General features: G+C 41.1%; 1 protein-coding gene across 4 annotated transcripts in view; it reads left to right on the top strand.

The window, feature by feature from the left end:
• ZC3H7A (zinc finger CCCH-type containing 7A) overlaps window positions 1-8964 on the top strand; it is a 123440-nt gene extending 114476 nt beyond the window's left edge. For all 4 annotated transcript variants that reach the window (XM_063430288.1, XM_063430284.1, XM_063430286.1 and 1 more), the window contains 3 exons: window positions 2539-2654; window positions 3165-3328; window positions 8337-8964. In XM_063430288.1, the coding sequence (XP_063286358.1) occupies window positions 2539-2654; window positions 3165-3328; window positions 8337-8526 (470 nt within the window). In that variant the 3' untranslated portion in view covers window positions 8527-8964. The remainder of the gene's footprint in view (window positions 1-2538; window positions 2655-3164; window positions 3329-8336) is intronic.
• The last annotated feature ends 5874 nt before the right edge of the window (window positions 8965-14838 follow it).

The raw sequence follows: 14838 nt of genomic DNA, 5'->3' as shown, positions 1-14838 counted from the left end.
AGAGATGTTTTGTTTTTTGCAAACTATAACCAGTCCAGTGACATGGCCTCTTTTATATACAAGAACCAAGCAGTACATGTGAATTGACACCAAAGATTGCATTAAATGTTAACAATGAGCTCAGTAAAGTGTTGTATGGTCTTGAAACCTTGGAAAGTTTAGCATTCCTCAGATAAGCAGTTTGTGTCTGGTCTTTATCTGCAAGTTGTTGTTGTTTTTTTTTTTTTTTTTTTTAAGTGACTTTCTGTAGACTTTTTAATATGGATCTTGTATTCTGTTATTCCCATAATGATGGTAAGTCAGTCTTGTATAATGATATTCAAGATTTGTGTTTTTAATATGCTTAGTCCTATATCATTGTACATGTCCTGATTTGAACCAAGCTTTAATTGTTTTTCATTTAATGACCGAAGCAAGTTTTGTTTGTGTTGGTGCAATAAATGAGAAATATAGAAATTGTGGCTGAACACACACAAACAGGGTTTTTGTTTGGTTTTTAGTTTTAAGGAGGCATACCGAAGAGAGTTATGTAGCTGTGAGGCTTAGTAGGCCAGTTACATAGGCTGAAAAAAGACTTGTATACATAAACTTCAGCCTTTATAACATTTCATTTCTGCTGTTGATCCAAAAGAAGGCAAAAACCCAGTTTGAAGTGCTTTCCAATTTTGCAATACCAGGGGAAAAAATAATTCTCAACCCCAGAATTGCAGTCCATCTCTCAAGCTGTTAACCGATATTTTACTTGCATCCCTGAATATTATGCTTTTGCATGAATTAACAAAGTTGTGGTTTTAAACAAGTCTGTATAGACCTTTATATAAACTCCTCTTCAGGCAGCAAATTCAATAGCTTAATTCTTACTGGTAAGAACCCTTTTCTTTGCCTTATGCTAGATCTCCTTTCTTGCAGTATAAATCGGTGAGCTAGTGTTCTGTGTATATTCCTATTTATGAATAAATCTACAGGATAGGATTGGTTTTGGCCCTGAATATATTTATAGAATGTTATTACCCTTCTGAGGCACAATTTGTCGAAATGTAAAGATTTAAGTTTGTTAGCCTTTCTTTATAACTAAAATCTTCCATTACGGTAATCTAATTTTGTAGCCCGCCTCGGCACTTTCTAGTGCCAGAATATCAGTGTTTAGAACAGGTGCCCAAAATTGGATGGCATACTCTTGCTTAAAATTCTATTTTCACCATGAGAATTATTGCCCCTTTTTATACCGTATTGGCCTAGTAACTGCTGATTGACATTGGACTAGTGTAACATTGCCTAGATTACATATATTTATCAAATTTGTCCCAGATGTATAATATACACCTTGGCTTATTCAAAGCTCTAGCGTGGCTGCTACTGGACTAAAGGAGAGCCACTGTATAATAGCGCATTCTAAAAGACCAAGCAGATCATTAATAAATTGATGTTCCATTTGACCCACCTGTAAAAGTAATATTACACTTTGTTATTTTAGCTGTTTAATACCATTTTTGAATTATAGTCTGAATACATGTGACTGCAGAAGAGAAGTATAGCACACTTGAAGGAGCTTACTACTGTCCACTCAATGCCCTCTGTACTGGTAATGTGGTTCTTCAGGTTGTCATTTGACATGCCTAACCTCACTTGTTTGTATTGGTCTATGACTATGCAGACCTAGGACTTGCAACCATTCAAGCTCAATGGAGCTTATAGTTCTTTCAGGTTAAACGGTCTCCCTTGTTGGTGGCAGCAAAAACTACAACCATTTTGCAACGGGCATGCAAATCTAAACTCATGACAGAGGCAGATCGATCTTTTTTTTTTTTGGGTGCCTTATTTGACTGGAGTTCAAAACCTAGTTTGATAAAAGTGTTCAAAACTTGCCCCATTACAGTCTATAATGAATGCGGCGACGAGGCTCATCTTCCTGTCCGCCTGCACCTTCCACGCCTCCCTCTTGTCAGTCCCTACATTGGCTTTCCGTTGGACATGGGACTCCCATTTAAGATCCTGATATTTGCTTACAAATCTCTACACAACGCTGCTGATTCGACCTACTTATCCTCACTAATACACAAATGTCCCATCTAGGCCCCTACGCTCTGCCGGAGACCTACGTCTAACCAGTTAGTACTCCTACCTCTGATGCTCACTGTTCCTATGGAACGCCCTTCCCCTCTCTTTTAGAATTTTACCCAATCTCCACTCCTTCAAAAAAAAACTTTGAAAACGTACATTGGGAAACCATGTCAATTAAACTGTAAACAGCTTTCCCTCCCCGCACCCTGAATCCTCTCCTGAAACTATCAAAACAAAAAACCTCAATCAACCTTATCCTAGCACCCTACTTTTCTACCCTACCCTTACCTTTTGTGTCACTACCCCACTCCCTCTAGCATGTAAGCTCATTGAGCAGGGCCCTCAGCCCCTCTGTTCATGTGCATCCAGCTTGTCTGGTTACAAATACGTGTCTGTTAGTACACCCATTGTACAGCGCTACAGAACTTGTTGGCGCTTTATAAATAAAGTATTAATGTCTGATTTGATTCTTATCAGTTCAGGACATGGAACAGTTGTATGAAAACCTGACCAAGAGCAAGAGGTCTGGAAAAGAGGTCACTACCCAGACGACAAAGCAAATTGTTCTTCCCACTGATTATGCAGAAACTACAGTAAGTAGCCATGTCAGAATGGTGTGTCCATATGGCTGGACAAACCTACATGTTTTTTTAATGGGACCACAGCTTTTTAGTGGCTCCCCTGTCCAAGGCTTAATATTTAGAGAATCTGAGCAGCATAAGGACAGGGGGCTGAACGATCAGGCACTGGATACTGAACTTTGGAGTTAAACCATTTCAGAATGGGTTAACCCAGTGGTTCCAAACCTGTCCTCAAGGCACTCCTAGCTGTCCAGGATTTGGGGATTACCCGGTTGTGTGTAAGGTGTTTTTAGAAAAAAAAAACACCTTAGACACAACTGGGTAATCCCTAAATCCTGGACTGGTAGGGGTGCCTTGAGGACTGGTTTTCGAACCACTGGATTAACCCCTAAAGGAAAGTAAGTGGCAGGGATCTCCAGGCACCATAACAAGTGTTCCCAGTAGTTGGTATAATGTGCTGTAATACTTCTGTATGTATATGGTACACATCATCTATTCGTTGTACACTTTCTGTATGTTTAGGTTGATTTTCATTGCTGGCTCTGTGGCAAGAATTGCAATAGTGAACGCCAGTGGAAGATGCATATTTCTTCAGAAAGGCATAAGGAGAAAGTATTTCACTCAGAGGATGATCAAAGCATCTGGCAGCACCGCTTCCCTACAGGATGTTTTAGCATATGTGAAAAGTAGGTATTTTCCTGCAAACATTTTGCAAAGTATTTAGATGCAGTGGCAAATATTGATGGACTACCGTTTTCTATTCATTTCAATATCTCATCTGTAACCTTAAAGGAGTTCCATCACTGACACTCTTTCCTTCTTCCCCTTGGTTATTCTTACCAGTTTCCCTTTATCCCTTTTGTTTCCTCATCTTTCCAAGGTGGTGTCTAGTGTGAGCCAAGCTGAACTGGGCTAGTATTTATTTATAAAATATTTTACCAGGAAAGATACATTGAAATTTCTCTCGTTTTCAAGCATGTCCTGGGTCCACAAAACATTGCATTGGTACAATAAAATACAAAAAACTATTGATATGCAACATATATTTTTTTTTGCATAGAACAGGTAAGAAACATATATAATTAACGATTACAGGTGCATTCTGTTTTGAGATATGTAGAGATGGATCTCTCAAATCTTCCCCAAACCTTAAATCCTTTAAAAGTGTGCGGGTGGTCGTTCCATAATCGCGGTGCTCTGTAGGAAAAGAAGGGACCGTCTTCTTTCTTTTTGTATTGAGGTAGACTAAATAAAGTGCTGGTACTGGATCGGAGGTTATAGGAGGTGGGAACAGCCGGGGAGAGCATTCTGCTCTGGAAGGGTGGGAGCTTCCCAGAAAAGCTCTTAAACACAAGGCTGGAAAGCTGAAGGGTTCGTCTAGATTCCAGCGATAGCCAGTTTAGTTCTTTTAGCATGTCACAATGGTGGGTCATATAATTGTACTGTAGCAGTGTCAGAACGAGTTATACAGTGTATTAAAGGACCACTATAGTGCCAGGAAAACAGTAGTTTTCCTGGCACTACAGTGCCCTGAGGGTGCCCCCACCCTCAGGGTCCCCTTCCCACCCGGCTCTGGAAAGGGGAAAAGGGGTAAAACTTACCTTTTTCCAGCGCTGGGCGGGGAGCTCTCTGCCTCCGATCCTCCGTTCCGCCCCGTCGGCTGAATGCGCACGCGCGGCAAGAGCTGCGTGCGCATTCAGCCGGTCGCATAGGAAAGCATTATCAATGCTTTCCTATGGACGCTTGCGTGCTCTCACTGTGATTTCCACAGTGAGAATCACGCAAGCGCCTCTAGCGGCTGTCAATGAGACAGCCACTAGAGGATTTGGGGGACGGCTTAACCCATTAAAAACCATAGCAGTTTTTCTGAAACTGCTATGTTTATTAAAAAAATGGGTTAACCCTAGCTGCACCTGGCACCCAGACCACTTCATTAAGCTGAAGTGGTCTGGGTGCCTAGAGTGGTCTTTTAAGCTTATTTAGGTGTTTGTGGTGCAGGTGCATATACTACATCCCCATAATCAATGTATCCAAGTATTTGAAAGAGTGGACTGCAGTCAGTGCTATATGATTTTTGTTTTGATGCGTATTTACTGACATTAGGTAGATCATTTATAAATAATGTGAATAGTAGGGGGCTGAGAATGGAATTTTGGGTAACACCACACGTGACTGGGAGAGTGAGGGAGTTGCTGTCCTAAATGGACACATATTGTGATCGATCCGATGCAGATGATCAAACCAGGTTAGCGGATGATCACCAATACCGGAGTTTTTTTAGTTTGTGCAGTAGTCTGTCAAAGGCCTTTGCAAAATAAAGGAAAATGGCTCCAGTTTGGTCTCCTTGTTCAATGCCAGTTTGGATGTCATTGCAAACTTTTAAGAGGGCAATTGTAGTTGAGTGAGTCAGGCAAAAGCCTGATTGATCAGGGGTCAGAGTTTGATTGTTGGTAATACTCACACAGTTGCGCATGGACAATTTTTCGAATATATTTTTGACAATACTGGGAGCAATATGTGGCGATAGTTAGAAAAAAAAGTAGTGTCACCACTTTTATGGATAGGCACTACTCTTGCAGTCTTCAAAAGTATGGGTATGTATTCAGACACCAAGGATTCATTAATTAGGGTTGCAACAGGTTTAGGAATTATCGGCGCACTGAGGTTTAACAGCATTGCTGGGATTTGATCAGGTCCAAATACAAAAAGAGAAGTCCTGCGCTTAAGCAGCAAGGACTACAACACACATCAGCCCCAATATATAGTAAAAACCAAAGAAAAGAAAATGTTACTTGCGCTTTCTCCTTAATCCCTATGCATATTTAGACAAATGGAGGTCATTTAGTTGCTCCAATGGCCATTGGAGGGATGCCCGCCTGCCAACGTCAAGGCAGACCCCCCTAAGCGGGTCCTAACACTGACCCTTCAGCCTGCTTCCTTGAGCTTCTGGCAAAGATATCTCTAATGAGACAGAAAGGGGTATTTTTTATATACACCCCTTTACTTATTAACCCTTAATAGGGAACACATGGGATGGGTAGCAGCATTGTAACCAGGCTGTGTGATACAAAGTAAATACAAATACAAAAAGAGAAGTCCTGCGCTTAAGCAGCAAGGACTACAACACACATCAGCCCCAATATATAGTAAAAACCAAAGAAAAGAAAATGTTACTTGCGCTTTCTCAATCCCTATGCATATTTAGACAAATGGAGGTCATTTAGTTGCTCCAATGGCCATTGGAGGGATGCCCGCCTGCCAACGTCAAGGCAGACCCCCCTAAGCGGGTCCTAACACTGACCCTTCAGCCTGCTTCCTTGAGCTTCTGGCAAAGATATCTCTCTATCTCTTTTCTTTGGTTTTTACTATATATTGGGGCTGATGTGTGTTGTAGTCCTTGCTGCTTAAGCGCAGGACTTCTCTTTTTGTATTTGTATTTACTTTGTATCACACAGCCTGGTTACAATGCTGCTACCCATCCCATGTGTTCCCTATTAAGGGTTAATAAGTAAAGGGGTGTATATAAAAAATACCCCTTTCTGTCTCATTAGAGATATCTTTGCCAGAAGCTCAAGGAAGCAGGCTGAAGGGTCAGTGTTAGGACCCGCTTAGGGGGGTCTGCCTTGACGTTGGCAGGCGGGCATCCCTCCAATGGCCATTGGAGCAACTAAATGACCTCCATTTGTCTAAATATGCATAGGGATTAAGGAGAAAGCGCAAGTAACATTTTGATCAGGTCCAGACTGGTTTTTCATTTAGATTAAGGTGTTTCTTAATGACACTAATAGGTACAGGTCTAAAATTGAACATCTGTATATTGGGTTTTTGCAAGCTCAGTGGGGCTTGATCCATATTTGTAGTTTCAGGATGTCCTGTATTGGCTTGGCAATTAGGATGGTGGAGCATCCAACAAAATTGTTAAAGGCATTTGCTACATGTAAGGGTAGTTGCAGGGCTGGGTTGTCCACTTTGACAGTGGAGGGTTGGGAGTGGATTGGGGCAGTTTGTAGGTTATTTATGATTTCCCAAAAGTTTCTAGGGTTTGAGAGGTTATTCATATTTTTACTGAAATATTGGTCCTTGACCAACTTTGTTTTGTGTTAAGTCAAGCATGACCTGCTGGATAGTTTTTCTTGTCTTTCATAGACTATACAGTGGTTAGATATCCTTTGGCATTCCAGATGTTGTGGTCTAGATCTCCTGCAAGAGCATTATGGCACCCCATATTATCAGAAGTGCTGATGTTGCCTATCACTGGACTAGACTAAGGGGGGTCTTAATAGCAAACCGCAGGCTAGACCTTCCTAGTTATGTTCAGGCAAAAGCTAGATGGAGTCCTGCACTCAAAACTAGAGAACATGCTCCGCATCTGAAATTCTAATAAGCAGTGTGCTGCTCCCATCTTTGATTAGCTCAGGCAAATAGAACTGACAACTCACTGAAGGTGGGTTTGAAAATAATAAAGGAAATGTTAAATAGTAGCTAATTAAGCCTTGGACTGATCAATAAGTAATGGCTCTTACTCCATGTCACCAAACTATGGGTGTGACAAATGGGTCTGCCTGTCTGCACTACTGGGTACTTTCTGACTACCTAGTTATTGCAGGTTGATTACTTTGTCCTTCTGGGGACAAAGGCTAAACTCCCTTTTGATATAATCCGGGTGAAGATGGGCGTTATCATGACCATTTATTCAGTTTTTGAAAAGAGAAAATTGCAATTAACACTTTAGGCAGAGGTGCCAACACCATATGTGAATGAATAAAGTTCAACCTTTTTTAAACCCATTCTTTTAAGCCGTTGATCCAAAAGAAGGCATAAAACCCAACTATAGCAATTTGCCATTATGCCACAAGACATCTAATTGCAAAGATGCAGTCAATAAATATTTCCCAACTTACCCTCCCCCATTCATAATGGATAACCTCTTGTCTGTTGTATGTTCCTGCTAATGAACAGGTTGGCACATAGTGGTTTGTACTGACAATATATATATATTTGCCAACCACAGATGTTGAGCTCACACGTCTATACTTCCTCTTTTGCAACTGTCATTAGTGTCATTCTATCCTTACCTTTTTGTGGCATTTTACCCCACTCCCTCTAGCATGTAAGCTCATTGAGCAGGGCCCTCAACCCCTCTGTTCCTGTGTGTCCAACTTGTCTGTTTACAACTACATGTCTGTTCGTCCACCCACTGTAAAGCGCTGCAGAATTTGATGGCGCTATATAAATAGAATAATAATATACTTTCCTGGTTGAGCTTGTACACGTTTATATATATATATTTTTTTTTTTAAATAAAACATTAAAAGTAGGAAACTTTTTTTTTTTCTTCAAACCTCTATTTTCACTTTTCAGGAATCATACCAGTGGTATGGATATTTCTACAATAGTCTCCCTAAGTAAATAAGCCATGTTGAAGCCCCTCTTGGAATGCTTACATTTTTAATGTTCTTGATCATTTTGATTTAAATGTTTTGATGCCCTTTATTACTTGACTGGCCCCTTTAATAAGCCATACTGGTTTAAATGTGCTAATTCTATAATGGTTTCCTAATCGTATGTATTAAGAAATGTAATATTGCAGAAGTGATGCTACTGGTAGGTGGCAAAGATGGCTTGATGTGCTAAAAATATTTGACTTGACAAACAATTGTATAACAACTTATCTACTTAAATCTTTTACTTTAGGTTCTTATCTGGTACATGTTCTGATGGAGACAAATGCAAATATGCCCATGGAAATGCAGAACTTTTGGAATGGAATGAAAGAAGGAAAGTTCTACGCCAGAAACTATTCAAAGTTCGCAAAGATCAGCTGATTAATCCAGATGATAATGACTTTGGAAAATATAGTTTTTTGATTAATGATTTAAATTAAGCTCAAGGATAAGATTGAATCGAACCAATGAGCTCCCAACAATGTCAGAACAGTAATCTTTGATGAAAAGCATTATGTAAGGCAGTATAAAGTGTATGAGTTTGTAACTTGCTGTAAGAAGAGCAAGAACAAGGAAGTGCAACTCTTCGGTGTGTTACTGGTCTGGTTACCAGCAAAGAGAACCGAGCAATATTTTAATGTGCCATCTCAAATGGGTATTTTAGAGGTAAAGTCAGTTTTATTGTGTTGAATTAACAAAACGGCTGTATTTCAAAGATTTAAACCGCGTTTCCTTGAATGAAAGCACTTTTGTTTTAAAAGATTATCCCCAATCAGGCAGTTGACAAAATCAAAACCCAGAAAGACCATTTATATAGCGGTATTGGTAGCACAGATTTCTAAAGCTTTTTTTTGTTTTTTGCATATATCGCAAATTGTATTTTGTGAGGGTATGCAAAATATTTTTTAAAAATCTCAATTACTTTTTTATATATACTTGATTTTTATTTTATTTTTTCCCTTCAGTTTACACAAGTATGATAGAATCATTAAATGGTAACCTTTTTATTTTGATCATGAGTGAAGGGAAACCGTACAAATAGTATTTACTCTTTAGGATAACTATACTTGATTTTTGTTTAATCACCTATAAGCTTTCACTTGTATCCAAAGCAAGGTAAATCACACAAATATTGGTCACTCTGCTTTTGGGTTGCTACTCTAGTATTCTCTAACAGTTGCAAAATTAGATGTTATTTGTCATAGGGACTTAAAACTGAGGGATCCATTTCACTAAATGATATATTAAGCTTTTAAAACATGCAAAATGAAAACCCTTCCAGTATTTTGTGCAAAGTTTCTTTGATGAAAAGACATCTGTAACTTAGAAGAGCACTTGAAGTGTGCTGTAATGGTTGTGGTGCCATGAGTTCCATGCTTCCTTTCCCTCTATAAGGAATTGGTATACTAATCGTTGGGCAGCTTACCTTGCTTCCGTGTGGTTCTGGTCACTTCCTCCTTTGGAGCTGGATTTTTCTGCCTGGCTTTCATGAGCCATGCCATGCCAAACCTGCTCACTGGCTCTGTTATTGAGCCAAGACTGGTAGTGCAGGGTTTAGCTCCATTAAGAGCTCCAGCTCTCATGAAAGAGGTGACCGCACCCAGCTTACTCTGGTGCAGGATGTCAAACGGATGGCAAATGGCTTGACTACATACGATTGGGCAGTGCCAGGCACCATAACTACTACATAACTTTGTTATGGTGCTTGCTGTGTTTAAGATTGAGTGATCCACTTAAGCTTGTTCTGCACATAAAACTACACAATATACTGAGGATTTTAATGTTGTATGGGTAACTTCTGAGATATGCAGTTTGATATAAGAACAAAGTAATCACAGAAAATGATGTGGAATCTTGTTCAGCGTGTAAAACTGTAAAATATACTGAAAATTCTCATTTGGTACATATTTCGCAAAGACCCCCTAAGTTTATATTATCGGTTTGCTTTTACCCCCAGGAAAGATCATGTGATAATGTCAAGGTCTCTCTCACTGAGGCTGCTGTCTCAGTCCATAGTAACTCTAAATTGCATGCACAAAAGTAAAACCGAGATCTATGGATGGTGATACAGGACTACAGGAGCCTCCATAGAACTAGTCACATCTCGAGGAGATGCATGTTAACAGAAGTTACCTGCAAACTGACAAAAGTAGACACTGGATGCACTGCTGATGCCAAGTTATGTCAGCCTCTGTTTTCCAATATAAGGTAGATCCCATATTCATATTTCATGAGGAATTTATAATTGTCAAATATTCGGAAGTGACAGAGCGTCTTTAAATTTCATGATCACTTTTTATATCCTTCACCTGAGTCTCTAGAACCTCTGGCTAGGTTTATTTTATCTTGTCATTTAGTTGCTAAACATTGTATGTGGTTCTTCTGTTGTCCTGGCAATAATGCTCATTCCTGCACTGCTAGATAGAAATGCTAAACTTCACATGTATAGCTTTAGAATGTTACTTGTATTTTAGTATCAAAGAGTTTGATTTATGAAAGTACACGTCCGTTTCTCTTCTCTGCAGTATTGCTTCAATTTTTATGATCTTGTACAACATGATCAAAATGGCAATATGCTGATCCCTATTCAAATACATATTTTTTTTTAATACTGTACCTGGTTGCTTTTAGAGTATCTGTAAAGACTGTATTTTGGGTACTTGGACCCACACATTTTTGTAGAATTTTTCATTTTATTTTAAAGGAAGTGAGTTTCCAAGTTATGTGTAAAGTTATGTGTAAAGCATGGATTTGACACATTAAAATGAAAGCCGTTTTTCTTTATATAAGTGGGATCAGAAAAATATCCGAATGTCAGTGGGCCAAATATAGAATTTTTTTTTTTTATTTGCAGACTGCTTTGCTACGGAGAATGAGAACTGCTTTTATATAGTTGGTTTCATAAATGGGAACGCAGCGTGTTGTAAGAAATGTACACAAATACAGTATTGTTGGCTCTCGTCATGCTGCTTCCAGACGTTATGTGCTCTGTAGCCATGTGGGAAGGAAAAACGTGTTTATTGGGAAGAGGTCACTTGAATCCTGTACTGTTACCTTGTATGTTTATTTTCCAGCCGCACATCTAGAATTTTTTTATGAACGTGTTCACAATTTTTTACGTTGAAGGGATGAAATGTTGAGATTTCAAAAAATGTCAACCATGAAAACAGATTTTTAACATCTTAATGTTTGTATTTTATAAGCAATTTAAATTCTGTAAAGCCTAAAAGTTGTTGTTTTAAACACACTACTACTTGACATGTATATTAAAGTTTATCTGATAAACACAATCCTAAAGTATTGATACCAAATATGCCAAATTCTAAGGTGTAAAATCCTGCTACTGTAGAAATATTTTAAATGTTTTTAAGTGCTGTGTGAAATGACCAAATCAGTGTAATAACATTTTACTTTTTCACTTTGCTGTTTAATAGTACTCTTGCATTGTTTTAACCATAAGAATGTAATAAAAATATCATGCTCCAATATATTGTTTTCAAAGTAATTTATGTGCAAATTCTTGGAGGAGGTTTTTTTTTTTAGATTTTCAGTTCTATTTTCATTGCATGTGCAACATGGCAGGGAAAAAAAATATCTCTCTCTCAAAAAAATAAAGGGAACACTTAAGGAACACAATGTAACTTAAAGTCAATCACACTTCTGTGAAATCAAACTGTCCACTTAGGAAGCAACACTGAGTGACAATCAATTTCACATGCTGTTGTGCAAATGGGATAGACAACAGGTGGAACTTATAGGCAATTAGCAAGACACCCCCAATAAAGGAGTGGTTCTGCAGGTGGTGACCACAGACCACTTCTCAGCTCCTATGCTTCCTGGCTGATTTGGTCACTTTTGAATGCTGGCGGTGCTTTCACTCTAGTGGTAGCATGAGATGGAGTCTACAACCCACACAAGTGGCTCAGGTAGTGCAGCTCATCCAGGATGGCACATCATTGCGAGCTGTGGCAAGAAGGTTTGCTGTGTCTGTCAGCCTAGTATCCAGAGCATGGAAGCACTACCAGGAGACGTGGAGGAGGCCGTAGGAGGGTAACAACCCAGCAGCAGGACCGCTATCTCCGCCTTTGTGCAAGGAGGAGCACTGCCAGAGCCATGCAAAATGACCTCCAGCAGGCCACAAATGTGCATGTGTCTGCTCAAACGGTCAGAAACAGGCGCCATGAGGGTGGTATGATGGCCCGATGTCCACAGGTGGGGGTTGGGCTTACAGAAAAGAAACCAGGGGATGTTTATTTCGATGTTCTGTTCAGAATTATTATAATGTGGTCTAGGGGTTCGGGTACGGTACAAAAGGATGAAGAGCGGGGGGGAAGGTTGCCCTATTTTTTTTTATGAATTCTTTATTTCCATGTTTTGTCCCCCCCCCCCCCCCCCCCCCCCCCGTTTCGGGGTGTGGATAGGAGTACATAAAAGGAATGGGGTCAGTTGGAAAGTACAAAACGTTTACATTGCGAGTCAGAGTTGTTCAGTGTATTTCTCCTGGTAATAACAGTGCGGAGAAAGTTGTTATATACATATATTAGAATTATTTATGTTGTAGCCTGGATCACCGTTTTGTGACTCTTGTTTCCCGTGGGGACTTGTCGTCTTGCAGTTGTCTTTCCTAAACATTATCATTGATGTCCTGTTACATAGGACGATTTATTGTTGCGTGTCTCTACGTGAGTGGGGGGGTGGTGGGGGGGGTATTGAGCAGGGGCTGTCAGTCTTTTGGGCGGGGTAGGGGCTTCCTATTGGATGTGTTAGGGGGTCATCTCTGGGTGTGAGGGGGGAGGAGGAATGAAGAGGAAGTGTGTGTGTGGGGGGGGCAGGCAGAGCGGGGTAGTGGAAAGGGTGGGTGGGGGGGGGGTGAAGGGAGGACCTACAGAGGTTGGGGGTGTTCTTGGCTGGTGGAGTTTGTTTGTGGACCGGGGGGGGCTAAGGCGCCAGTATGGTCCTGGTTAGCCATGGGTCCCATATTTTGTGGTATGAGTTTGTGGTGTCGTGGATTAGTGCTGATAGTTTGTCCATTTCCACGGTTCTCCGGGTGGCCAACGCGATCCGGGACAACATTTTGCTTTGGGCCCTCGTTAGGGTATTGTGGGGTTTAGATAGGAGCCACAGCCAAGGGTCCAGTGGGAGGTTGCTGTGTAGTGCCCTATTGACCATTTGGATTATTTCCTGCCAGAGTTGGGCTATGTGTGGGCAGTTCCACCATGGTGGATGTATGTGCCCTGTTCGCCACACCCCTTCCAGCATCGGTCAGAGGGTGTTATGCATTTTGACTTGTTTTAAGGACATTACATCAAAGTTGGATACGCCTGTAGTGTGTTTTTCCACTTTAATTTTGAGTGTGACTTCAAATTTGATTTCCATTTTTAAATTGGTGTGATTTTGTTGTCCGCATATTCAACTAAGTAAAGAACAAAGTATTTCAGAATAATATTTAATTCATTCAGATCTAGTATGTTATTTTTGTGTTCCCTTTTATTTATTTTTTTAGCGGTGTGTGTATATATATAATATATATTTTGTTGGTATAGAGTATAAATCTGTTAATTTGGGAAATTAACTGCAATTTTAAGTTTTTAAATACGCAACCACACAGCTCCCGTCCAAAACCCACAACAAAGCCTGCCAATTGAGGCTTAAAACCCTCAATTGACCCACTCCTGACCAGGGGCACCATCTGTGCACAGCCCAGCAGCCTCTCATGCCGTTTGTGTATCCGGCACGGGTGAACCGACGAAAGTGCAGACCTGCGGCCTACAAACCAGCAGCAGCCCTCGACTGGGCGGACTTGGACAGCCTGAGGACCCAGCAGTGGAAGACCTCCCCACAGCACCCTTAACTGCTCAGGCAGCGATGGGCAGCCGGTCCCAAAAACCTTTACCGGAGACGCCATCAGGGTCCAGGGACATAGGTACCATGCTGCAACAACAACGGCCGCCAGCCAAAATGGCGGGAGCAGTGGAACATGACACCATGCAGGTACAAACCCAGGTGACTAACTCCCAGAACAGACACAAACACCCAAGGGCAACTCAGATGGGTCTGCCCCAGTCACCCAGCGGGACTTTCAACACCTAATTGGGGAAATAAAAAACCTCCTGGCATAGCAGCCATTAAGACAGACGTGCAGGCTATCGCCGACAGGGTGCAGTCCACGGAGAATGATGTCTCTAACATCAAGCAGGGACTAACAACCTTACAGGACTCTGTGCTGGCCCAATAACAAGCACTCTCTCTCCACTATATCGCCCTTGACGACACGACAAGACGCAACCACATTAAGATAAGGGGGGTGCCAGATGCTGTCCCACCCGACGAACTGCCTCACTATCTGAGGCACCTCATGGCCGCCATCCTGCCGCCATCCTGCCGCCAATGCATGCTAAAAAATTTAACACAGATGGGATGTACCGCTTACTACCCTCAGGCAGAACAGCCCCAAACATGGTCCGAGATGTGATTGTACGCTGTGCTACCTCCCAAGAGAATCCGGATGACTGCTCTCCGGGGCAAGGCGCCACTAACATTTGAGGGCGCACAGCTTACCATTTATCAAGACCACACCAGATCCACGCTGCAATGGCGTAGATCGCTGAACCAAGTCACCAGCACCCTCAGAGAAGCGGGAATAGAATACCATTGGAGATCTCCCAGATTCCTGGTGGTCACACACAAAGGAACTGTCCAAAAACTCTCCACACTAGCAGAGTTCCTGACATTCTGTCAGGCACTGGGCACCC

The sequence above is a fragment of the Pelobates fuscus genome, chromosome 8 (assembly GCF_036172605.1).
Source record: "Pelobates fuscus isolate aPelFus1 chromosome 8, aPelFus1.pri, whole genome shotgun sequence".
In the NCBI taxonomy this organism is placed as follows: domain Eukaryota; kingdom Metazoa; phylum Chordata; class Amphibia; order Anura; family Pelobatidae; genus Pelobates; species Pelobates fuscus.
This window is presented reverse-complemented; position numbering and strand designations above follow the sequence as displayed.